This window comes from Dendrobates tinctorius, unplaced genomic scaffold (genome assembly GCF_039654945.1).
Source record: "Dendrobates tinctorius isolate UK_male_01 unplaced genomic scaffold, ASM3965494v1 ptg000162l, whole genome shotgun sequence".
Taxonomy (NCBI): domain Eukaryota; kingdom Metazoa; phylum Chordata; class Amphibia; order Anura; family Dendrobatidae; genus Dendrobates; species Dendrobates tinctorius.
The window spans coordinates 21,676,976-21,702,504 of record NW_027361829.1 but is presented as its reverse complement, the minus strand read 5'-3'; the positions used below and the strand labels follow the sequence as shown (position 1 = coordinate 21,702,504).

At 43.1% G+C, this 25,529-nt stretch overlaps 1 protein-coding gene across 1 annotated transcript in view; it reads left to right on the top strand.

Moving 5' to 3' along the window:
* Nucleotides 1–25,529, top strand: part of ITGA9 (integrin subunit alpha 9) — a 711,654-nt gene that overhangs the window by 521,713 nt on the left and 164,412 nt on the right. The window contains exons 20-21 of the mRNA XM_073549890.1: nt 23,362–23,441; nt 24,579–24,668. Of these exons, the coding sequence (XP_073405991.1) occupies nt 23,362–23,441; nt 24,579–24,668 (170 nt within the window). The remainder of the gene's footprint in view (nt 1–23,361; nt 23,442–24,578; nt 24,669–25,529) is intronic.

Below are 25,529 nucleotides of genomic sequence, written 5' to 3'. Positions count from 1 at the left end.
GCGGGACCAAAGGAAAGTGTGAGATCCGGTAGGGATCTAAGAGTTGAGGTCTGGGAGACCGGGACGCCGACCATGACATGTAATTGAAAGAAGGAAAATGAGTGGGAAGACGTGAGAAAGACAGCCGTCTTAGGTCAGGTCCCCAACACCACGGACACCCCTGAAGAAGGAAAGGCGGGCGCCGGCAATGATCTGGTAGGTGAGTGGCCTCGATCATGGCGTACCGGATAGTGAAAGGTAACAGTAGGGGAGAGTAGGGGAAAGATACACGCCGTAGAGAGAATACGGGTGTACCTTGCCCAATTTGAAAGACGTTGTCATGTGGCGTGCGCGCTGGTGAGTAGCAGTAGGCTGCTCAGAGCATAGTGCTCCCAGTATGGTTCGGCCCCCGCAGATAGTGGGTTTGGCTCAACTTCTGGTCCGACAACAGAATGTAGGTGTAGATTCAGAACGACGAAGGCAGGGATGACGATTGTCGAGGACGACAATGGACAAAGGAAGGGGGAGTGTAGGGAAAGTGACCTGACGGACGGATGGACTAGTCAGAGTGAAGAAAGATAGGTTTGCACAGTGTAGGTAGGAGTCAGTGATTACAGTGGGGAAACAACTAGGAAAGTGTAGTGGACGTGCAGTACCTTGGGATGACCATTAGATGGCAGGGTGGAGTGTGAGCAAAGGACTTTACAGCAGCTTAGGGCTTTAGAAACCGTTGGTCATGGGGGGCGTGGTGACAGTTAGAGTGACAGTTTCAAGGAACCGGGAGAGTTATAAATACTGAGGGAGGGTTCCAGAAAGTTCCAGTCCCCAGGGGGAGCCCAGGTGACAGGAGGACTACGCCAGTCTGTGTGCCCTGAGGAGAATCCGACCGAGGGGACTGAGGAGAGGAAACGTCAGGGGGGTGGTCCTGACAGGGAAGGACCGCAGCAGAGACAAGGCTCAGGGTGGAAGACACCGTATGTGTAACGACGAAACTGACCAGTAAAGTGCTGTTGGTGTACGGGCCTAAGGCGGCCACAGTAACCGAGCTGTCAGGATTGTCACAGTGTGAGACGGGACGTTACGTATAAATACGTCCCTAGTGTAACATACGGTGTTGAAGCGACCCTGGACACGGAGGGCAGAGAGAGAGATATCGCGGTGTACCGCGAGGACCGTCAGTCGGACGGTGAGCAATAAACTTGGACCTGTTGCACCCAGAATCTGCCTCATCGTGTCTCTGTTATCATCTCTGCGCGGTAAGAAGTGGGACCACCCCCTATCACCCCCCAGCTCGGCCCACTACCGACACTACACCACTGTGCCATGGTACGAGGAGATCCAGGAGGGGCGTGACTAGGTGAACACCTGACTCTTCACTAGTGCCCCTGATGGTGGGGTTAGACTTGGCTCCTGATTGACACAAGATGCTACACCAGGACAGACCTCGGACGCACGGTAGCCCGACCCCCAAGGGACAGGTAGCCAGAACACCCCAGTAGGAGAGTACAACTGATACAGGCAAGCACGTCATGAATGCAGGAACCACAGATGCTGGCGGGTATAGCTGGTATACAAATAGGCACTGACAGATGCAGGTTGTTAGTGCTGGTATACAGATAGACACTGGGAGGTGCAGACAGGCAGGAATACAGATGAGCACGGCAGTGCAGGATAGTATACAGATGAGCACAGCAGGTGCAGGCTGGTATACAGATGGGCACAGCAGGTGCAGGCTGGTATACAGGTGAGTATGGCAGGTGCAGGCTGGTATACAGATGGGCACGGCAGGTGCAGGCTGGTATACAGATGGGAATGGCAGGTGCAGGCTGGTATGCAGGTAAACATGGCAGGTGCGGGCTGGTATACAAATGAGCACGTTAGGTACAGGCTGGTATACAGATAGACACTAGGAGGTGCAGACTGGTATACAGATGAGTACTGCCGGTGCAGGGTGCTATACAGATAAACATGGCAGGTGCAGACTAGTGTATAGATGATCATGGCAGGAACAGGCTAGTATACAGATGGGCACGGCAGGTGCAGGCTGGTATACAGGTGAGCATGGCAGGTGCAGGCTGGTATACAAATATGCACATCAGGTACAGGCTGGTATACAGATAGACACTAGGAGGTGCAGGCTGTTATACAGATGAGCACGGCAGGTGCAGGCTCGTATACAGGTGAGCATGACAGGTGCAGGCTGGTATACAGATGAGCATGGCTGGTGCAGGCTGGTATACAAATTAACACGTCAGGTACAGGCTGATATACAGATAGACACTAGGAGGTGCAGGCTGGTGTACAGATGAGCACGGCAGGTGCAGGCTGGTAAACAGGTAGGTTAGCATGGCTGTCATACTGGCATGCAGGTGCTGGCAAGTAGGGCTGAAATATAGGGAGGCAAGGCAAGTACAGATCGACTGACTGACACTAACTGGGGTCCTGACAACTAACAAGCGTGCAGAAGACTAACTATACAAGTTGCCCAGGCACCTCTATTCAGGTGGCGGTGTCTTAAATAATGTGTCTCCCAGACATTGGCTGGGGACAATTTAGGATGGCGTGCGCACCCTTTAAGAAGTAAGAAGCGCACGTGCGCTAAGCACAGTGCCCGGGGATCTGCGCATTATGCACAGACTAAGGGCCGAAGAAGGAGGAGGAGGAAGTGTGGGATGGGGGCCGTGGCAGTGAGTGAGCCGGCGTCCCTGCCCGGGAGGGAGAGAGGCATGCGGAGATGTCAACGCTACATGGTCCAGTTCACAAACAATCTGTAATCTACTCAACAATCCCCCAACGTATTCCAGATTCTCCTTTACATTTGATTATCACTAAAGTATGCTTAATGTGAATACTTGCCAAGTCTTTTGTTTCAAAGGGTTGTTTAGGTGTCAGAAAACCTTTCCACAACCTCATTTAACTCAATTTACTCTGCAAGTTTATTGAGAATGAATGTTGTAGAAATGCTTATTCACAATAATCATGCAGTGTGAGTAGGCTGCCGATCAGCAAATGAACAAGTAAAATGCTTGTTCGTTAGGTGAAATCATATTTTGGTCTGAAAAAAGATTACTGTTTTCGGCAGTGCATCATTTTTTGTAAACAGGTCTCGTGCTTTCAAGAACATTGGCAGCTTATGCAACAAGAATATTCTGATGGTTCAGTGCGCACCTGATGCATGGTCAGCCTGTGTAAACAGGTTAAGAAACAACTGGCAACACATTGCTGGCAGTAGTACAAGGGTATGTCTCCACGGAGCCTAATACTTCAGTATTTGCTGCGGATTGGATGCTGCATACATCCGCAGCGTCCAGATGTTACAGCATAGTGGAGGGGATTTTATGAAATCTTGTCTCCACTATGCGTGCACGGCTGCATCCGGCGGGCCTGCGTAACCGGACATGCGGTGCGTCTTTATAGACAACAGCATGTCTATTTATCTTGCGGAGACGCTCTGACTCCACAAGATAAATAACACAGTCTATGGATAAGTTGCGGTGCTTCCGCATGTGTTCAATGAACACATCCAGAATCATCGCGTGTACAACAGGGGGCGGCGCTTTGGGCGGAGCAGGTTATCCGCTGCGTCCAAAGGGCAGGGACTACGCCCCTTCGAGATATAACCTAATGCTGCACATAACCCAATGTGAATGCAGCCTTACTCATTACGACTCAAAGACTAAACAATGTTTAGTAAACATAGTATGACAATGTTGTTTAAAGTGGAATTTCAATTGGACCACAACACCTCTTTTTACCAAATATGTAAGTGGGCTACTTATTTTACTTATTAAATTAATTCCTAGGAATGTAGAGAGGCAGCTTTATTAATTTTAAATGATTCTAAATACCACCCTCCCATCATGTGTAGGAGGATGTCCTCCCAGTCACTTATCCTCATACCTTTTTAGGACAGGTTTCTGTTAATGTAACCAGACAATGGCGGTTTCAGTTCCTTTTAGATTAGGCCTCTTTCACACTTCCGTTTTTGACCATCAGTCAAAATCCGCCAGGTTTTGAAAAAAACGGATCCGCCATTTTTTTTTGCGGATCCGTTTTTTTCCCCATTGACTAGCATTACTGGCGGATCTTGACGGACGGCCATCCGTTGGATCCGTTTTTGTGAGGATCTCTCTCTCTTTCTCTCTCTCTCTCGGACAGCGGTTCCTTTAAATTTCTTCATTCTGCGGATCCGTCAAAAAAAGGATCCTGTGTCATGCGTTCACATCAGTTAGGAACGGATCTGCTTTTCCGCCTTTTTGGCGGATTTTAACTGACACAAAAAACTGAAGTGTGAAAGAGGCCTTACTTGCATTGATTTGCTAATTAAAAGATATTTAGATATTTATTTCTATTGAGTTTTTTAGTTTTTTATTATAATTTTCTATTCTCAGAGAACCCCTTAATTATTTTCTGACACCTTTCTAATCAGACTAGTTTGACGTTCCTCCTGATAAAGAACATGCTATACTGGAGTAGAGACTGCTGCTCCACCTGAGTGTTTGGAAATTTTTTTGCCATTATTTTATTTTCTATACATGATAAATATATTTTGTGTCACTTTATTCAATATTTGCTGTTGTCCAGTTTTGCATATTTGAAAGCAGTTCTAATATCATATTTTGTATAAACTGTAGGTGGCGCTAGTAACTCTAGAAAAAAGAGAGTAACACTTGCTGCAAATTAGGAACACACACCACCAATGTGATCAATAAAATAAAAATAAATAAATAATTAAAATTTGCGCTTAATAATGAACCCCTTTAGCTTGTAGTGAACTAAAAATACACACAAATGAATTGGATTGCTCCAAGTTAGGTAGTTGTTACCTTAAGGTTTAATCTGAGTGGATGTCTGGACTCCAGAGGACCAGTAAAGAGCGCTGTATATCTTGATGTGAAGTCAGATTGAATGTTATTTGCCAGATAAACGTGGGTTAATACCACGGCTCTTCAGGAGTCCTCTCCGACTGGTTTCGGAAAAAACACAGTTTCCTTCATCAGGGATGGTCCAATGGAGGAATTGGTCACCCTAAATATCTTCTGGTACAACCCTTAATTGAATCCAAATAATTCAACCTCACAGTTTAATCCCTTAGGTGCAAGACTGTCCATATTAAAAATCCACTGACTCTCCATGCGGGACATTTGCTTAATATAGTCTATAGACATCACGAAGGCCCTGTTGGCTCATCTCACGCCACAGCTTCACATCGTGCACACTGCACGCCGGCACGCCTCTGGAAGAGGGGAGCGTGGAGTGTTTGTCACCGGCCGGGACAGCACTCCTGAAGAGCCGTGGTATTAACCCACGTTTATCTGGCAAATAACATTCAATCTGACTTCACATCAAGATATACAGCGCTCTTTACTGGTCCTCTGGAGTCCAGACATCCACTCAGATTACACCTTAAGGTAACAACTACCTAACTTGGAGCAATCCAATTCATTTGCGTGTATTTTAGTTCGCTACAAGCTAAAGGGGTTCATTATTAAGCGCAAATTTTAATTATTTATTTATTAATATCATATTTGTTGTCCATGCCCACATGGCTTTTTTTTCTTGACCAAATTGTTTGACAAGATAAACCCCTTCAACTAATAATGGTTACTCATTAAATAATGATTGTTTTACTTGAACATGTTTCAAAACCCAATGCTGGACTTCCTATCTGTTTACAGGGATTTCTGGTGATTAATCAAACACATGGAAAATGATCAGCCTCTTTCATAATGAGCCTATGTGGGAAGAGGAAACAGTATAGCAGCTGCAGAAGTCATTAGTCGGAAAGTTTGCTAAAGGTTCAGAAGGAGTTCGCCTCTAAAAATATATGAATTATCTTAGGTTTAAAAAAACAACACATACCTGATAAGTCAACATTGAAAAAAATCTAGATCATGAGTAATGAAACTATCATATCAGTTATGGCTCTTGTAGAAAATCATCAGTATAATCAAAGCCTCAAGGCAGATCGGGCTATAGATTTCACTTTACAAACTGCATATGTTGCTAAATAGATCCCTTAGACCTGATTAAGATGCTTCATTTACTTTTAATATCAATGTCACAATAGTTGTATAATTCTTTATGAAATTTAAACTCAATTTCTGCCCGATTGACAGCTCCTCAGTGTCCCTCCTGCTGCTGAGATCTCACATTGCTCATTACAAGCTGCAGCTGGCAGTCAGGCTGAGTGGGTGGACACTGAAAACACATGGGGCAATTTCATTCTATAATTGGTCTAAAAAATGTTCATCTTAAAATCAGAATTATGCTTCTATTCTGACACGTATTACCAAGGGAAATTCACCAGCCTCATTAGGTTGAAGAGATTTAATTAAAAATGTATGCAGTTTGTATTGTGAAGTCTAACACATCCATTTTAAATTTCATATGTCATGAAGATACAGGTTAGGTTTAGGGTTAATTGCTCTAAAATTGCAGGAGTATTATTGTGGTGCAAACTCCATCATTCATTGATTACACTACTCTGAAATATTGTCAAATGTCGCATAGTGAGTTGAAGGAAAGACAAAGGTTCATCAATTTCAAACTTTTTTTTCCAAATGTTAATATACTCTATAGTTTATAATATAGTATTATTCTCACTGTATACAGTGACACCGCACCAGTCTGCATCTGTGTCTGATAACCAAGAACAGGACAGACTTTTGTCAGAGTGAGCACTATGGTCCTCTAGAAATGTAGACGTATGTTTTCTAAGAATTGTTAGTGATTTTTTTCTCTTTTTTTCTATGTCACTATACTGACAAAAAAGAAGAGCTTGCAGTTTTCACTTTGACTTTGAAGTCTAATAGGCTGATATTTCCTGTTCAGTAGAGATCACTTTTCGGTAGTCATCTTATTATCATCACTGACTGGATTACAATTAAAGGGTTTTCATACCTATAGATAAAACAGGCTGTACCTGTTATGAGTGGCAGAACAAGTACAAAATATAAATAAAGTGTGTTCGCCGCTCGGGGTCCACCGTGCGGTAGATGTTAAAACCGCTGCTAGGTGGTGGCAGAGCAATCTGGCGGTAATGTGCACGGGGTTAGATGTCACCCAGGTGCACTAAGCAAAACTCTGTTGGACTCACAGAGCTGCAATAAAAAAAAGAGTAAATATAATGTTGTTGAGCCTGTTAGAGGCACAGGGTCCAGCGACGCACACGTGGTAATTGGTCACAGGAGAAGCCCTAGATGGCGGTACTATCTCCGTCTAGACCTACCGCAATACTCGTGTGCCAAGCGTTGCAACTGCAAGCGCACATGAAAGCTGCTACCGCAGCGCGGCGTAGAGAATACCGCAGAGTAACACCGCAATTAGCAAAGGCGCGATGTTAGATGCTAGCAGGTGTGTCCGTGGAGCAATAGCGCGCTGGCGCTGGTACTGGCTAAACTCAATCCCTCACACATTCATATTATCAAAGGAATGGGGTTTCAAATGAGTCATTCACAAGAACATGCATCCATCAACATACACACAGCAGCAAGTATGACTATACTAGCGCATGGCAGAACAGCCATGCACACTTTTTATAGCAAACGGGACCTTCTGGAAGTCTCCAGAACCCTGAGCTGGACCAATGGAATCAGGAGCAGGACCTGAGCACCTGACTCCTGAACTCCAATGGGAGATCGTCCCACGGGCCTGCTCAGAGGACGGAATGAAGGACTTAGCCTCCGGAGAGAGTTGCTGCAAAGCAATCTCCTCTGCAATCTCTTCTGCAGTGGACTGAAAGCAGGAGACTGCAGAATGTGAAGGTCTAGATTCCTGCATAGTCAGGGCAGAAATATGACTCCTAACACTACCATTCACAATAGGTGATGATACGTGCTCTTCCTCCCCCTCTACTCCTTCCTGTACAATAAACTCTGCAAAGGTAAGAACATTCCTAGAAAACTCGATATTAGATGTCCACGAACATCTCCAGTCTATTGTTTCCTATGTACTCTATGGATGATGTAAAGAACATATTTACGGTAAATGCTTTTAACAGACACTCAGGAGCTTTAACCCTTTCCTGACGTCCGACGTACTATCCCGTCCATGGGACCCGGGCCCCTATGCCCATGGACGGGATAGTACGTCTACCGCGATCAGCGGCACCCACGTGGTGAGCGCCGCTGATCGCGGCTGGGTGTCAGCTGATTATCACAGCTGACACCCGGCACAATGTGTCAGGGGCAGTCACGGACCGCCCCCGACACGTTAACCCCTTGCACACCGCGATCAAACATGATCGCGGTGTACCGGGGTTTAAAGGGAAGCATCGGCAGGGAGGGGGCTCCCTCCGTGCTTCCCTGAGCCCCCCACGGCAGCGCAATGTGCAGTGCTGCTGCCGGGGGCTCCTTTCCTGCAGGCCCCCGAATCCAAGATGGCGACGGGGGCCTGCAGGAAGCTGGCTTCCTCAGTGCCTGCAAAGCGCAGGCATGAGGAAGCCTTGTGCACTGCCTGTGACAGATTGCTGATTTGTCACAGTGATCTGTGATGTGACAGATCAGCGATCTGTCAGAGAACAGTGATGTCCCACCTGGGACTATTTAATAAAGTAAAAAAAAAATAAAAATAAAGTGTTAAAATAATTAAAAAAAAATCGCCAAATAAATTACAAGAAAAAAAAAAATATTCCCCCAAATAAATCCATTTTTTGAAAATAAAAAAAACAAAACAATAAAAGTACACATATTAGGTATCGCCGCGTCCGTAACGACCCGCCCTATAAAACCCATTAGTTAACCCCTTTAGTGAACCCCTTAAAAAATAAAAATAAAAAACGAAGCAAAAAATAATGATTTATTATCATACCGCCAAACAAAAAGTGTAATAACGCGCGATCAAAAAGACGCATATAAATATCCATGGTACCGCTGAAAACGTCATCTTGTCTTGCAAAAAACGAGCCGCCACACAGCATCATCAGCGAAAAAATAAAAAAGTTATGGCTCGCAGAATAAAGCGATGCAAAAATAATTATTTTTTATATAAAATAGTTTTCATTGCATAAAACCGACAAAACATAAAAAAACGACCTAAATGAGGTATCGCTGTAACCGTACTGACCCGAAGAATAAAACCGCTTCATCAATTTTACAGCACGCGGAACGGTGTAAACGCACCCCCCCCAAAAGAAATTCATGAAACGCTGGTTTTTGTTCATTCTGCGTCCCAAAAATCGGCATAAAAAGCGATCAAAAAATGTCACGTGCCCGAAAATGGTACCAATAAAAACATCAACTCGTCCCGCAAAAAATAAGACCTCACATGACTCGGTGGATCAAAATACGGAAAAATTATAGCTCTCAATATGTGGTGATGCAAAAACTATTTTTACAATAAAAAGCGTCTTTTAGCGTGCGACAGCCGCCAAACATAAAAACCGCCATAAATAGTAAATCAAACCCCCCGTTATCACCCCCTTAGTTAGGGAAAACTAATAAAATAAAAAAATGTATTTATTTCCATTTTTCCATTAGGGTTAGGGTTAGGGTAGGGTTAGGGTTAGGGCTAGGGCTGGCTAGGGTTAGGGCTAGGGTTAGGGTTAGGGCTGAGATTAGGGTTAGGGGTGTGTTGGGGTTTGGGTTGGAGTTAGAATTGGGGGTTTCCACTGTTTGGGCACATCAGGGGCTCTCCAAATGCAACATGGCGTCTGATTTCAATTCCAGCCAATTCTGAGTTGAAAAAGTCAAATGGTGCTCCTTCCCTTCCAAGCTCTGACATGCGCCCAAACAGTGTTTTACCCCCACATGTAGGGTATCAGCCTACTCAGGACAAATTGCAAAACAATTTTTGGGGTCCAATTTCTCCTGTTACCCTTAGGAAAATAAAAAATTGGGGGCAAAAATATCATTTTTGTGGAAAAAAATGATTTTTTTATTTTCACGTCCGAGCGTTATAAAATTCTGTGAAGCACTTGGGGGTTCAAAGTGCTCACCACACATCTAGATAAGTTCCGAAGGGGGGGTCTAGTGTCCAAAATGGGGTCACTTGTGGGGACTTTCAATAGTTTAGGTACATCAGGGGCTCTCCAAATGCACATGACACCCGCAGACCATTCCATCAAAGTCTGCATTCCAAAACGTCACTACTTCCCTTCCGAGCCCCGACGTGTGTCCATACAGTAGTTTTCTCCCACATATGGGGTGTCAGCGTACTCATGACAAATTGGAAAACAACTTTTGGAGTCCAATTTCTCCTGTTACCCTTGGGAAAATGAAAAAATTGGGGACTAATTAATCATGTTTGTGGAAAAAATACGATTTTTTTATTTTCATGCCCGGGCATTATAAACTTCTGTGAAGCCCTTGGGGGTTCAAAGTGCTCACCACACATCTAGATAAGTTCCTTAGGGGGTCTTGTTTCCAAAATGGGGTCATTTGTGGGGGGTTTCCACTGTTTAGGTACATTAGGGGCTCTCCAAATGCAACATGACACCCGCAGAACATTCCCTCATAGTCTGCATTCCAAAACGTCACTACTTCCCTTCCGAGCCCCGACGTGTGTCCATACAGTAGTTTTCTCCCACATATGGGGCGTCAGCGTACTCAGGACAAATTGGACAACAACTTTTGGGGTTCAATTTCTCCTGTTACCCTTGGGAAAATATAAAAAAATTGGGGACTAATTAATTGATCATGTTTGTGGAAAAAATAAGATTTTTTTTATTTTCATGCCCGGGCATTATAAACTTCTGTGAAGCCCTTGGGGGTTCAAAGTGCTCACCTCACATCTAGATAAGTTCCTTAGGGGGTCTAGTTTTCAAAATGGGGTCATTTGTGGGGGGTTTCCACTGTTTAGGTACATTAGGGGCTCTCCAAAGGCAACATGACACCCGCAGACCATTCCATCAAAGTCTGCATTCCAAAACGTCACTACTTCCCTTCCGAGCCCCGACGTGTGTCCATACAGTAGTTTTCTCCCACATATGGGGCGTCAGCGTACTCAGGACAAATTGGACAACAACTTTTGGGGTTCAATTTCTCCTGTTACCCTTGGGAAAATAAAAAAATTGGGGACTAATTGATCATGTTTGTGGAAAAAATACGATTTTTTTATGTTCATGCCCGGGCATTATAAACTTCTGTGAAGCCCTTGGGGGTTCAAAGTGCTCATCTCACATCTAGATAAGTTCCTTAGGGGGTCTAGTTTTCAAAATGGGGTCATTTGTGGGGGGTTTCCACTGTTTAGGTACATTAGGGGCTCTCCAAAGGCAACATGACACCCGCAGACCATTCCATCAAAGTCTGCATTCCAAAACGTCACTACTTCCCTTCCGAGCCCCGACGTGTGCCCATACAGTAGTTTTCTCCCACATATGGGGTATTAGCATACTCAAGACAAATTGGACAACAACTTTTGGGGTCCAATTTCTCCTGGTACCCTTGGGAAAATAAAAAAATGGTGACTAAAAGATCATGTTTGTGGAAAAAATACGAATTTTTTATTTTCACTCCCGGGCGTTATAAACTTCTGTGAAGCACTGGGGGGTTCAAAGTTCTCACCACACATCTAGATAAGTTCCTTAGGGGGTCTAGTTTCCAAAATGGTGTCATTTGTGGGGGGTATCCACTGTTTTGGTACATCAGGGGTTTTCCAATCACGACATGGTGTCCGATCTCAATTCCAGCCAAAAACGTCAAATGGCGCTGCTTCCCTTCCGAGCTCTGCCATGCGCCCAAATAGTGGTTTACCCCCACATGTGGGGTATCAGCGTACTCAGGACAAATTGCACAATAACTTTTAGGGTCCTGTTACCCTTGGAAAAATAAGAATTGAGGGTGAAACGATCATTTTTGTGGAAAAAATATGATTTTTTAATTGTACGGCTTTATGTTATAAACTTCTGTGAAGCCCTTGGGGGTTCAAAGTTCTCACCACACATCTAGATAAGTTCCTTAGGGGGTCTAGTTTCCAAAATGGTGTCATTTGTGGGGGGTATCCACTGTTTTGGTACATCAGGGGTTTTCCAATCACGACATGGTGTCCGATCTCAATTCCAGCCAAAAACGTCAAATGGCGCTGCTTCCCTTCCGAGCTCTGCCATGCGCCCAAATAGTGGTTTACCCCCACATGTGGGGTATCAGCGTACTCAGGACAAATTGCACAATAACTTTTAGGGTCCTGTTACCCTTGGAAAAATAAGAATTGAGGGTGAAACGATCATTTTTGTGGAAAAAATATGATTTTTTAATTGTACGGCTTTATGTTATAAACTTCTGTGAAGCCCTTGGGGGTTCAAAGTTCTCACCACACATCTAGATAAGTTCCTTAGGGGGTCTAGTTTCCAAAATGGTGTCATTTGTGGGGGTTTCCACTGTTTTGGTACATCAGGGGTTTTCCAATCGCGACATGATGTCCGATCTCAATTCCAGCCAAAAACGTCAAATGGCGCTGCTTCCCTTCCGAGCTCTGCCATGCGCCCAAATAGTGGTTTACCCCCACATGTGGGGTATCAGCGTACTCAGGACAAATTGCACAATAACTTTTAGGGTCCTGTTACCCTTGGGAAAATAAAAATTGGGGTGAAAAGATCATTTTTGTGGAAAAAATATGATTTTTTAATTGTACTGCTGTACGTTATAAACTTCTGTAAAGCCCTTGTGGGTTCAAAGTTCTCACCACATATCTAGATAAGTTCCTTGGGGGGTCTAGTTTCCAAAATGGGGTCACTTGTAGGGGGTTTCCACTGTTTAGGTACATCAGGGACTCTCCAAACGTGACATGGCGTCCGATCTGAATTCCAGACAATTTTGCATTGAAAAAGTCAAACGGCGCTCCTTCCATTCTGAGCTCTGCCATGCGCCGAAACAGTCGTTCCCCCCCACATATCAGGTATCAGCGTACTCAGGACAAATTGCACAATAACTTTTGCAGTCCAATTTCTCCTGTTACCCTTGGTAAAATAAAAAAAATTGAACCTGAAGTACTTTTTTTGTGAAAAAAAGTTAGATGTTCATTTTTTTTAAATATTAAAAAAAATTCCTGTGACGCACCTAAAGGGTTAATAAACTTCTTGAATGTGGTTTTGAGCACCTTAAGGGGTGCAGTTTTTAGAATGGTGTCACTTTTGGGTATTTTCTATCATATAGACCCCTCAAAGTGGCTTCAAATGTGATGTGGTCCGTAAAAATAAAATGGTGTTGTAAAAATGAGAAATCGCTGGTCAACTTTTAACCCATATAACTTCCTAACAAAAAAAATTTTGGTTCCAAAATTGTGCTCATGTAAAGTAAACATGTGGGAAATGTTAGTTATCAAGTTTTTTGGGTGCCATATCTCTGTGATTTAAGGGCATAAAAATTCAAAGTTGGAAAATTGCGAAATTTTCAAAATTTTCGCCAAATTTCCATTTTTCTCACAAATAAACGCAAGTTATTTGAATGAAATTTTACCACTAACATGAAGTACAATATGTCACGAGAAAATAATGTCAGAATCACCGGGATTTATGGAAGCGTTCCAGAGTTATGACCTCATAAAGGTACAGTGGTCAGAATTGTAAAAATTGGCCCGGTCATGAACGTGCAAACCACCCTTGGGGGTGAAGGGGTTAAACAAATTAGAGAATAAAAGAATGTGTCACTAGCTTGTCTTAATTATTAAAAAAATCATAAGTGACACATTCCCTTTGAAAAAAAGTATACCAAAGTGACAGGTTCAGTTGGAGCTTTCATGCATTGATGAGTTGTAATTTTTGCTGTAAATGTCTTGGAATCTATCTGTTTCATCACTGCCCAGTGCATAACTTGGCCTCAGGTAGAAATGAAGACAAGGGATTGTTTTGTTCATCTTTCGGAAAATTAGTTCCAACCAAAAAATCTTCCTATTCTTCATCCAACATTTCTGCTAGCAGAATGTGTTTCTTACATAGCAATAATTTTGTACCATCCAGACTCAGGTACTAAATATGAGTAGTGTTGAGCTTTCCGATACCGCAAGTATCGGGTATCGGCCGATATTAGCTGTATCGGAATTCCGATACTGACTTCCGATACTTTTTTCGTATCTGATACCGGAATCGGAAGTTCCCATAAAGCTATCAGCCTGCTCGATTTGATTCAGCCAATGGGAATCCTCAGAAGTGTGGGCACATCCTGTTAGGCATGTTAACTATTGGCATGGCTGTGATTGGCTGCTGAAATGACGTCATCATGATGCGCGGTCTGTGCCGACTGCGTGGGGTCTGTGCCGACTGCCGGTGGTCTGTACGGGCCTCTCGGGGGTCTGTGCCGACTTCCGGGTGCCTGTGCCGGCTGCCGGTAGTCTGTGCGGGCCTGCCGGGGGTCTGTGCGGGCTGCCGGGGTCTGTACAGGCCTGCCGGGGGGCTTGTGCCGGCTGCCGGTGGTATGTGCGCGCCTGCCGGAGGTCTGTGCGGGCTGCCGGGGGTCTGTACGGGCCTGCCGGGGGTCTGTGCCGGCTGCCGGTGGTCTGTGCGGACCTGCCGGGGGTCTTGTGTGTGTGAAGGCATCGTCCGATGGGACTACAAGTCCCATCGGGCGATGCCTACTACACTGACGGTGATTGACACATTAGCCAATGATGGGACAGTAGTAGTCCCATCATCCAGCTAATGTGTTGAATGTTAAAAAAAAACAAAAAAACATACTACATACATACTACATACATACATACTACATACATATATACTACATACATGCTACATACTACATACATACTACATACATACAACATACATATATACTACATACATGCTATATACATACTACATACATACATCATACATATATACTACATACATGCTACATACATACTACATATATACATACTACATGCATACTACATACATACTACATACATACAACATACATATATACTACATACATACTACATACATGCTACATACATACTACATATATACATACTACATACATACATACAACATGCTACATATATACTACATTCATACATACATACTACATACTACATATATACTACATTCATGCAACATACATACATACTACATACATACAACATGCTACAGACATACAACATACATACATACTACATACTGCATACATACAACATACATACATTCATACAATACATACATACTACACACATACTACATACAATACATTCATACAATACATACATAGACATACAGTACATACTCACCAATACTTGTCACATTGTTCCCCAAAGCCAGTGTCATCTAAGGAAAAGTATGAAAATAAAAAACAAGCCATATACTCCCTGATCCGCAGAAATCCACGCTTGTCCCACGCCGATCTCCCGTGGAGAGCAGCAGCATCAGCTGATGCGACCGCTCTCTAGGGGCTCAAGGAATCCAGTGTCGGGAGGTAGGTATCCTTCCGCACTGTATTCCTCCGCCACTGTAAAAAAATAGTCCCTAGTCTCACGTTTGGCATTGCTGTGTGAAAAAGTTCCCACGCAGCATTTGCCGTAAAGTGAGACCAGGGACTATTTTTTTTACAGTGGCGGAGGAATACAGTGCGGAAGGATACCTACCTCCCGACACTGGATTCCTGAGCCCCATAGAGAGCGGTCGCATCAGCTGATGCTGCTGCTCTCCACGGAAGATCGGTGTGGGACACTCACTCGTGGATTTCCGCGGATCCGGGAGTATTTGGTGGTTTGTTATTTTCATATTTTTCCTTAGATGACACTGAATTCGGGGATCAAAGTGACAAGTATTGGTGAGTACGTACTCTGTTATATGTACTGTATGTCTATATGTATGTATTGTATGAATGTATTGTATGCAGTATGTATGTTGTATGTCTGTAGCATGTTGTATGTATGTATGTAGTATATATGAATGTTGTATGAATGTAGTATATATGTAGTATGTATGTATGTACTATGTATGTATGTTGTATGTAGTATAAATGTTGTATGAATGTAGTATATATAAAGCATGTATGTAGTATATATGTATGTTGTATATATGTAGCATGTATGTATGTATGTTGTATGAATGTTGTATATATGTAGTATGTATGTAGCATGTATGTAGCATGTATGTAGTATGTATATATGTAGTATGTATGTTGTATGTATGTAGTATATATGTATGTTGTATGAATGTAGTATGTATAGTATGTATGTATGTAGTATGTATGTAGTATGTATATATGTAGTATGTATGTAGTATGTATGTAGTACGTATGTAGTATGTATATATGTAGTATGTATTTAGTATGTATGTTTGTAATATGTATGTAGTATGTATATATGTAGTATGTATGTAGTATGTATGTAGTATGTATGTAGTATGTATATATGTAGTATGTATGTAGTATGTATATATGTAGTATGTATGTAGTATGTATATATGTAGTATGTTTTTTTTTTTACATTCAACACATTAGCCGGATGATGGGACTACTACTGTCCCATCATTGGCTAATGTGTCAATCACTGTCAGTATAGCAGGCATCGCCCGATGGGACTTGTAGTCCCATCGGACGATGCCTGCACACACACAACACCCCCGGCAGGCCCGTACAGACCACCGACTGCCGGCACAGGCCCCCGAGAGGCCCATACAGACCACCGGCAGCCGGCACAGGCCCCCGAGAGGCCGGCACAGGCCCCCGAGAGACCCATACAGACCACCGGCAGGCCCATACAGGCCGGCACAGGCCCCCGAGAGGCCCATACAGACCACCGGCAGCCGGCACAGGCCCCCGGCAGGCCGGCACAGGCCCCCGAGAGGCCCATACAGACCCCGCCCGCACACACAGACACGCACAGTGTCCGCCCACGCACCGCCCACACTCTTCCACCCTCCCGAACAGGCTGTACAAGGCAAGAGAGGGTTTTTTTCAATTCCGATATTTCTGTCCCATTGACTTGAATGGGACTTCCGGGATCGGAATCAGCGATACCCGATACTTTTTTTAGATCGGCCGATCCATTCCGATACGATATTTTTCAGTATCGGCTGGTATCGCTCAACACTAAGTATGAGATTCAGAATAACTGCTATAGTTGCTACCCATCTTGACACATTAAGGGGTTACAGTGAGAGCCGTACTCCCAATTCTCATTTTACCCGGTGACATTTCATTACTGGATTATGATTCTCAGCTTTAAAATGATTCCAGAATCACTGTTGTATATGCAACCCAGCCTGAGCCCCCCTGGGAGGAGTGATGAAGGTTACTGAGCCCCCCTGGGAGGAGTAGTGAAGGTAAGGGTCCCGTTTAAAATAGCGACGCTCCAGCGATCCCGACAACGATACGACCTGGTAGGGATCGCTCGCTGGTGCACGCTACATGGTCGCTAGTAAGTTGTCAAACAGGCAGATCTATTGAACTATGCAGCAACGATACGGTGATCCGTATAACCACCTCGGCAGTCGTTGGTACCTTGTCACAAAGCAGCTATTCTGACGACTCAAGCCTGTGTCCCTGAGTTCTGCATTGCCAACGAGGTCGCTCGTCAGCGTCAAACACAGCGATGCATGCTGGCCAGCAGGACGCCAACAATCAAAAAAATAGCCTAGGACATTCGAGCACGATCAACGATATCCAGCGGGGGAGCCGGTCGTCGCTATGTGTCACACGTAGCTAGGTCGCTGGCGAGGTCGCTGTTGCATCACAAAACCTGTGACGTTTCAGCAATCTCGCTAACGACCTCGTTATGTGAGACGGGACCTTTAGTGCAAGACTGCAGCAGCAGGGACAGGAGGAAGATGTGTGATCTCCTCTGTCCCTGTGTAATGATAGGTGTGTATCTGCTAAGTAAATTATGAATGTTAAGAAAAAAATGTATACTGTATATATTAATAATAATAATAATAATCTTTATTTATATAGCGCCAACATATTCCGCAGCGCTTAACAGTTTCAAAACACAAGTCATAAGTAACAACGTTAACAATACAATCATTACAGCAAAATAAGACGACCCTGCTCGTGAGAGCTTACAATCTACAATGAGGTGGGGGAGATACAAAGTACAGGTGTTTATTTACAATGATGTATTTACAATGATGGTCCAGCCATCTTGAGGGAGTGAGGGATAGATGGAGATAGTGAATGGGCTACACATCCACACTTATACATGAAATGACTTAGAGTAGTGAACGTGATAGGCCGCTCTGAACAAATGCATTTTGAGGGACCCCCTAAAACTATGCAAATTGTGGATAGTCTTGGGGTAGAGCAATCCAGAGGCTTGGCGCTCGTGGGAGAAGTCTTGGAGTCGGGAGTGGGAGGTATGGATTAGTGCAGAGGTTAGTTAAAAGTCTTTTGCAGAGCGCAGAGGTCGGTTAGGCTTATAGACAGAAATGAGGGAGGAGATGTAGGGGGGTGCTGCCCTGTGGAGAGCTTTGTGGGTGACGACAAGTACTTTGAATTGGATCCTATAATGAATGGGCAGCCAATGTAAGGACTGGCGAAGAGCAGACGCGTCCGAGTACCGATTAGCCAGATAGATGACCCTGGCTGCTGCATTAAGTATGGACTGGAGAGGGGATAGTCGAGTAATGGGGAGGCCAATTAATAGAGTGTTGCTGTAATCCAGGTGGGAGTGGATCAATGCTACAGTGAGGGTTTTGTTGTTTCCATGGTGAGAAAACAGCAGATTCTAGAGATTTTTCTTTAGGTGTAAGCTGCAAGAGCGGGCAAGAGATTGTATATGGGAGGTGAAGGAGAGATTGGTGTCAAATATTACACCCAGACAGCTCACCTGCTTCCGCGGTGTTATCATGGTTCCACCCACGGAGAGGGAAATGTCAGATTTAGGGAGGTTATTAGATGGCGGGAGTAGAAGTTCGGTTTTTGAGAGGTTGAGTTTCAGATAGAGAGCGGACATGATGTTGGAGACTGCAGACAGACAGTCACTGGCATTCTGTAGTACAACGGGGGTAAGACCGAGGAATGACGTGTATAGTTGTGTATCATCAGCATAAAGATGGTACTGAAAGCCAAATCTGCTGATGGTCTGTCCAATTGGGGCAAAAAATTAAATAACCCTTTATTCTTAAGTCCTTTTGTTGGGGAAAAACAAAATATATATTTGGCATCACAGTGTCTGTCACATATCACAGCACTAAAAAGAATATAAGAATGGCAGCTTTATGATCATTTAACTAAAAAACATTAGATTAAAAGTGCTAAAAAAAGTCTCATGAACCCCAAAATGGAACTAAACAGTGTTTCATTTTGTCATGGAAAAGAATCAGCACTCACATAGCGCCGTCGATTCTGCAAACAAAACGTTATGGCTCTTACAATATGGCAACACATGTGTTTTTTTAAATATTGGAGCTTATTATAAAAAGTGATAAAATATGAATAAACTATACATATTTGGTGTCCTAATGTCTGTAACGACCCAAACTATAAAATAAGCACTTTATTTATCCCACTTAATGAACACCATTAAAATGATATCAGAATTGCTGTTTTTACGTCACATTGTCTTTCGGAAGTTAAAATAAAAAGCAAGTCACATATACCTCAGATTGGAACCAATGTAGCTTCCAAAGAGGGTAACTTATTCGGGGTTTCCTCTATGCTGATATCTTAAGGGCACTGCAATGTGATATGGCAGATGAAAACAAATTCAGAAACATTTACACTCCAAAAGCCAAGTGGCACTCCTTTCCTGTGGAGTCCTGCTGTGCCAACAACAGTAGAGAATGACCACATAAGGGGCATTGCAGAAGTTCGGCAGCAAATTGTGGGGTGTTTTTTTCTCCTATTACGCCTTGTGAAAATCACACGCCACTGATATCAATTTGTAGATTTTTTTTTTTATTTCACTTTTGACACAATTACATGAAGATGTCCATATGTGTAAAGTGCTCAGTGGCATTTTGACAATGTGCAAGTATCTACAGAAAAAATGTAAGTATGGGGGTTTAATATCAACTTTTTTTAATATCAACATTTTATTCTGTAATTTAGATTTTCTTTGTACATGTCAAAACTGCAAAAATCATCCTGATTTCTAGATGCACTTTGGAACCAATTCATCAAGCATTTTGCACCATTCTGACAACTGCAAAAAGTGGGACTTTTGGTGTTTTGCGACAGTTCTGCCATCTTTATGAAAAGTGGATGGAGCTTAGCGCAATGGGACGTAGCCTAGCATGACCTCAAGGATTCACTATAGTCTACATAAATTCTAGGAGGAATATTAACACTGGCGTGTAGGCAGCTGGAAGATGCTCTGAATTAAGGGGTGCATAATAACGGACTCTGGATAATGATGGTGTATAAAACACAAATCTTCTTTTCTCATGGCTCCATATACATTAGATTGTTGGTTGAACCCGCCGTTATTGACAGATTTGGCCAACAATCTAATATATGGGGCCCCGGAGAATTGGTTATTGGGGGAGAAGTCAGCTGAGCAAGTTCAATTTCGGATTGTCAATCGCTTTGTTCTTCTGGAGATAGCCAGTGCCAGACTTGACTGGCGACATCTCTGTAAGGCCGGGGTCACACTAGCGTAATGGCATCCGATGCAAGTGCATCGGATGCGATATCCTGATGACCCTCAGGCTCCTGCTCTGCTGCAAGCGGGAGCCTAGTGTCATGCGTCTATGCTCCGAGCCTCTCGCACAGAGAGAATCGGAGCACAGCTGCGGAGGAGGCAGAGAAATGAGTTTCTCCATCTCCTCCATTGCCTGGGTCAGTGTATATCACACATCACTTGGATTATATCTGAGTGATGTGCACTGTGTCACCTGCACCATAGGCTTATATGGGTGCGAGTGAGCCGAGACTCGGCCGAGTGTCGGTGACAGTCGCAGCATGCTGCAATTTAACTCGCACGTACGATATTGCAGAGAAAAAAAAGGGTGATGGGAGCTACCCCATAGATGAATACTGGCCCGAGTGCTTTGCGATGTTTTATTGCATGGCATTTGTCCGTATTCATCGCTAGTGTGACGCCGGCCTAATAGAGAACACAGGTGCACTCGCCCGAAGATGGCTGTCTGAGGAAGTATCAGCCGATGGTCATCTGCACTTTCTACAGATTTCTGTTTCTCTTATATAGATGATCTCTTCTGTAATGTCATGAACTGTATGCCAATGTATATCCGCTTAGGGTGAATCTTCTGAAGGATTCCCATTTGTTAAGAATGTTGTGGAGCGTGTGCTTATTATCACATAGTGCTAGCACACCGCGGTGGTTGCCAGTAGTTGGGTGAGCTTTGTGTATCGGGAATTCAGCAGTACATGTTTTACTAATACAGGCGGCTGAATGGCTTCTATTTAAATTCTGTATAGTAACTCGGGGTTATCAGTTTGGCTTGAGATCACATAGAAACTCTGGAATCCTGACAGATTTTATTGCTTTGTTACGGGAGTGGTCTGTTTTTTGGTTTCTTTAATGAATGAGCATGCACGTGTCAGCAGATGGATGTTTTGCACATTAGTGCCTTTTAATGGCTTATTATTGTATGGCAGTATTCCTAGCTGAGTAAAAGAATGTAAATGCATGAGTGAAATGTTCAGAAAATAACACTGAGAAGGATGCTTTAGCCTAACAAAAGAGCAGATGTGTTGCCAAATTTCAGAATATAAATTATTAGATAGATATAATAGACCTGATGAGGCTGATCTACTCACTTTGAAAAGTCAATGTAAAAATGGCTGCTTATTTATTTGTTTTTTCTTGCCTAAAAATTAGCATTTTAGAAGTTCAGTTTTAGCTCTACTTATACTATACTCATTAACTTGAGTGTAACACAGCCATTCTAACCTGGATTGTCAAAAAAGTACATCAGCCTTGTCAGGTTTATGATACGTAACAATCTGTGCATTTGTTGTTGTGAAATCTGGCAACTTATACACTTTAAAGACACTGACCATGTAAATGAATTGTATTAATTATCATCAAAGAGTAGAATTTATTAACTGCAGGCAAGCTCTCAGTTATTGAAGTTGACATGTTGAAAGAAGAAAGATTTGAAATGTTTAAGGATATGAGAGACGATGGTGAGAGCCAGATTGTGATGGTTAGGCAACTAAGCAAGAACATCTCCAAAACAGGTCCGGTCAGGTGTTTAGTACTTACTAAAGCTGGTTGGAGGAAGGCAACCAATGAACAGTGGCAGGATCATGGGCATTCATTGATTTACATGGGAAATAAAGGATAGCCCACCTGGTCCTGCCCCACAGAGGAGCTATTATACCAAACTGTACATTAACCAGTTCCAGGGGTTTTCCCATCTCGCTGTGCTGTTTCCCTAACTCCCATTCATTTCTATGGGGATTATGGAAACGGCATACAGTATCTGCTCTCAACCGCTTTTGTAGTTCAACCATCAGAGGTGAAAACCTGGACAGTCATCCACATCTCAGCACTGAAAGGCTTAGAGGCGAATAGTTAATGCTGGCTGTTAGCAAAGTGTCCCGAACTATTGTGCATCACAGCTTGCTCTTTATGTTACTGCATGGCCAAAGACTAGTTATAATGCCCAAACTGACCCCTATCACAAAAAGTACTTACAGTGGGCACATGAGTAGCAGAAATGGACAGAAAATCCCGTGATCATAATCATGTATGAGTCAGATTTGGGTAGCAGGCATTACATTACAGTAGTGTAACAGCCCTTCAGGATTAAAATATCAAACAACATAATACCCAGAGAGTAAATGAACCCTATTAGAGGGATGTGCTAAAACATGACTTATATTATTTTTCTTTAAAAAGTGATGAATGCTTAAAACTACTATAGTGGACCTGTATTGCTCTGATATATCAAGGAGTTTCCTAGCATTGGGACACCACTCTGATCAGTTACATACATTCATCCTTTGTATATATGTTCTTGCTCTCTTGCTAGCTCTGATCCCCCTGAGGCGAAACTGGTTGGGGGAGCAATACGTAATTTTTTAGTATCTTAGGTGGTACCTGTAGGGAAGGAAAATGAAATGAATATATTCAGAAAGCGCTACATAGAATCATGAGGATGAATGCATGTAGCTGATCAGAGTGGTGCCCTAATTATAGAGAACCCCTTAATATATTGGAACAATAAGCTCCACTATAGTAGTTTTAAGGTTTGACCACTTTTGTAAAGAAAAAAAGTTAAAGTCATGTTTTAACAAATCCCTTTAATAGGGTCTATTTACTCTCTAGGTAATAGATTTGGATAGCAGTCCCCTGTGGACATAAGAATAGCTATAGTTGCTGCAGAAGTAGCAGATACACCTACATAGGTCAGATAGGACAATCACTGGTTCCTAGGACTCTGCAATGTTTCACGTTCTCCCATGTTATCAAAAACTGATATTAAGAATAGGCTATGTAGATTGAGGCACGCTTGTAGTTCTTTATGGTTTAGGAGACCCGCTTGTTAACAGTATAAACATCTCAAAGTGGAATTTCACCTAATTTAATAGACACTTTTATTCCTTCTCCTAATAGTATGCCTTCAGTGTGATCTTTGATACAAGTCACTTATCTGGAGAAGATGATGTTCTTCAGTTCCTGGTCACTGCCCAAAGGTACATTTTCTAAATCTTATTTTGATGTTTATCCACCTAATGTATCTATATTATCCATATCATTAGTTGGGTATGAATAATTTGCTGCTGGCTTACACTAGAAGGGCCGTGAAATACAAAAATATACGCATCTCATCAAGGCAGTTCCATATCGTTATGTGACTAAACACCCACCTTCAGTGCCACCTCCCCACTGGTCCTCACAGATCTTTGTTAACTTGGCTGATTTTGTTATTTTCATACAGATCAAGCTTGGACCTAACAGCGCTTTGGACGCAGCGTATTTTCACTGTGTACAAAACCCTTTGTACTAATCCCGCAGGTAAATCCACATGTGTTCACTGAACCGTGCGGATTTACCGCATCCAAATACATTGTATTGTAGAAGTTTCTGTTGCGGAGACTGGCGTCTCTGCAAGAGAAATTGACATGCTGCGGCTCATAAACCCACGCCACATGTCAGTTTCTGCGGGTGATCCGCAGGAGTACATACACGCATAATGGACATGGGACTTCTAGAAATCTCATCCACTAGGCTGTAACATCTGGTCGTTGCATTTTTGACGCAGCAATTCCTGATCGTGGGCACATAGCCTTAAGTTGTTTGAAACTAGAAAAGCCTTTTAAAAATTGAAGATTCCATCTATAGTAAATCTGGACACCATGTTCCATTAGGTTTTAGCTTGGAGGTCTCCACATCATCTGCAAACTAATTGTTAAAGGGGTTGTTCAGCCAACAACCGCAAGTAAGTGTGACCGCAAGTATGCAAACTACATGTGGTCACGTGCCGACTAGACTTGTGTGGCCCCGCTCAATTCAAGTGTATTGAGTGAGGCTGGACACATCTAGTCGGAATGTGGCCTAAAGTATGCAAATTGCATGCAAGTGGTCACATGACCGCCTGCTCCTGGTGCCGACAGTGTGCAGTGCGCGCAACGTAAGTATTCACAAGTCTGCAGTCACATAGCCCCTATCTGCATTATTGTTTCTTCCCTGTGGTTTGCCATTCAGTATCTTACAGAATTTTATGAAATTAGTTATATATGTGATTCTTCTTGATGTGACAAAATACATCCAGTAGTGACTTTTAAATATTCAAATATTTGTTTTATTGTACCTTCCTACCCCCTGCCCAGTGGGAACAATGAACGAGCAGAAACTTTACATGACAACACCCTCATTCTGGCCGTGCCCCTAAAGCATGAAGTGGACTTGTCTGTAACAGGGTAAGCGACAACTGGGCATCGTACACTATTGAAAGGAAGTGTAGTTTTCATCCCAATGGAAAATCACATTTTTTCATGTTTACATGTCAAACTTTCCAGTACCAGCTTTCATCTAGCCTCAGTTCTCAGGCTGTAAAAACAGGATATAGTAGAGTAATGTTTGATGGCGAGTTCACAACTCTTTCCTATAAGGATGAAACACTTCTATTTATTTAGTGTAAATAAGAATGTTTAATGTTTAATGTGATACCAAGTATCACAAACGTAGTAATATCAGGAAATCCCCAAGGTCAGCATCTTCCCGCTGCTATATATATTTTGTATTGTGATTATAAACCAGCAGCATGAGACCTTTTCTACATTATATAAACTATGCACAGACTAATAATCCATATATTAAAATGTATTTAAAACACTCTTCAATAGTAAAATTGTAGCACCAAGAAGAAAGTCATGGAATGTTGGAAATGTCAGGATGGAAAGACATGTTAATGATATGCTAATATTGAAAAAATGAAACAAAGTTTTAAAACATCTCAATTTAATCAGCATTGAGTATAAGCGCCCATTGTAAAAGGGGAATGTTCAGTGTGCTTATGATGATTAGAGTTTATGAATGAATGAGTCGTGACGCCACCTGTGGTGTTCGGCAATGAAGATGTTAAGCCGACGCTGCAGACAGATCCTCTGGGACGGATGGTGTAGTGCAGCAATGATGTTATAGCCCTCCACAGGCAGGGCTGGAGTCCCAGGGCAGAGTAGGTGAAGTGACACGTAGATGGTGTAGTGTCAGACGCAGGGGGAATGTAGCAGTGTTGAGCAGGTTGACGCAGGAATAAGTGGAGGACACCAGGGCATGTA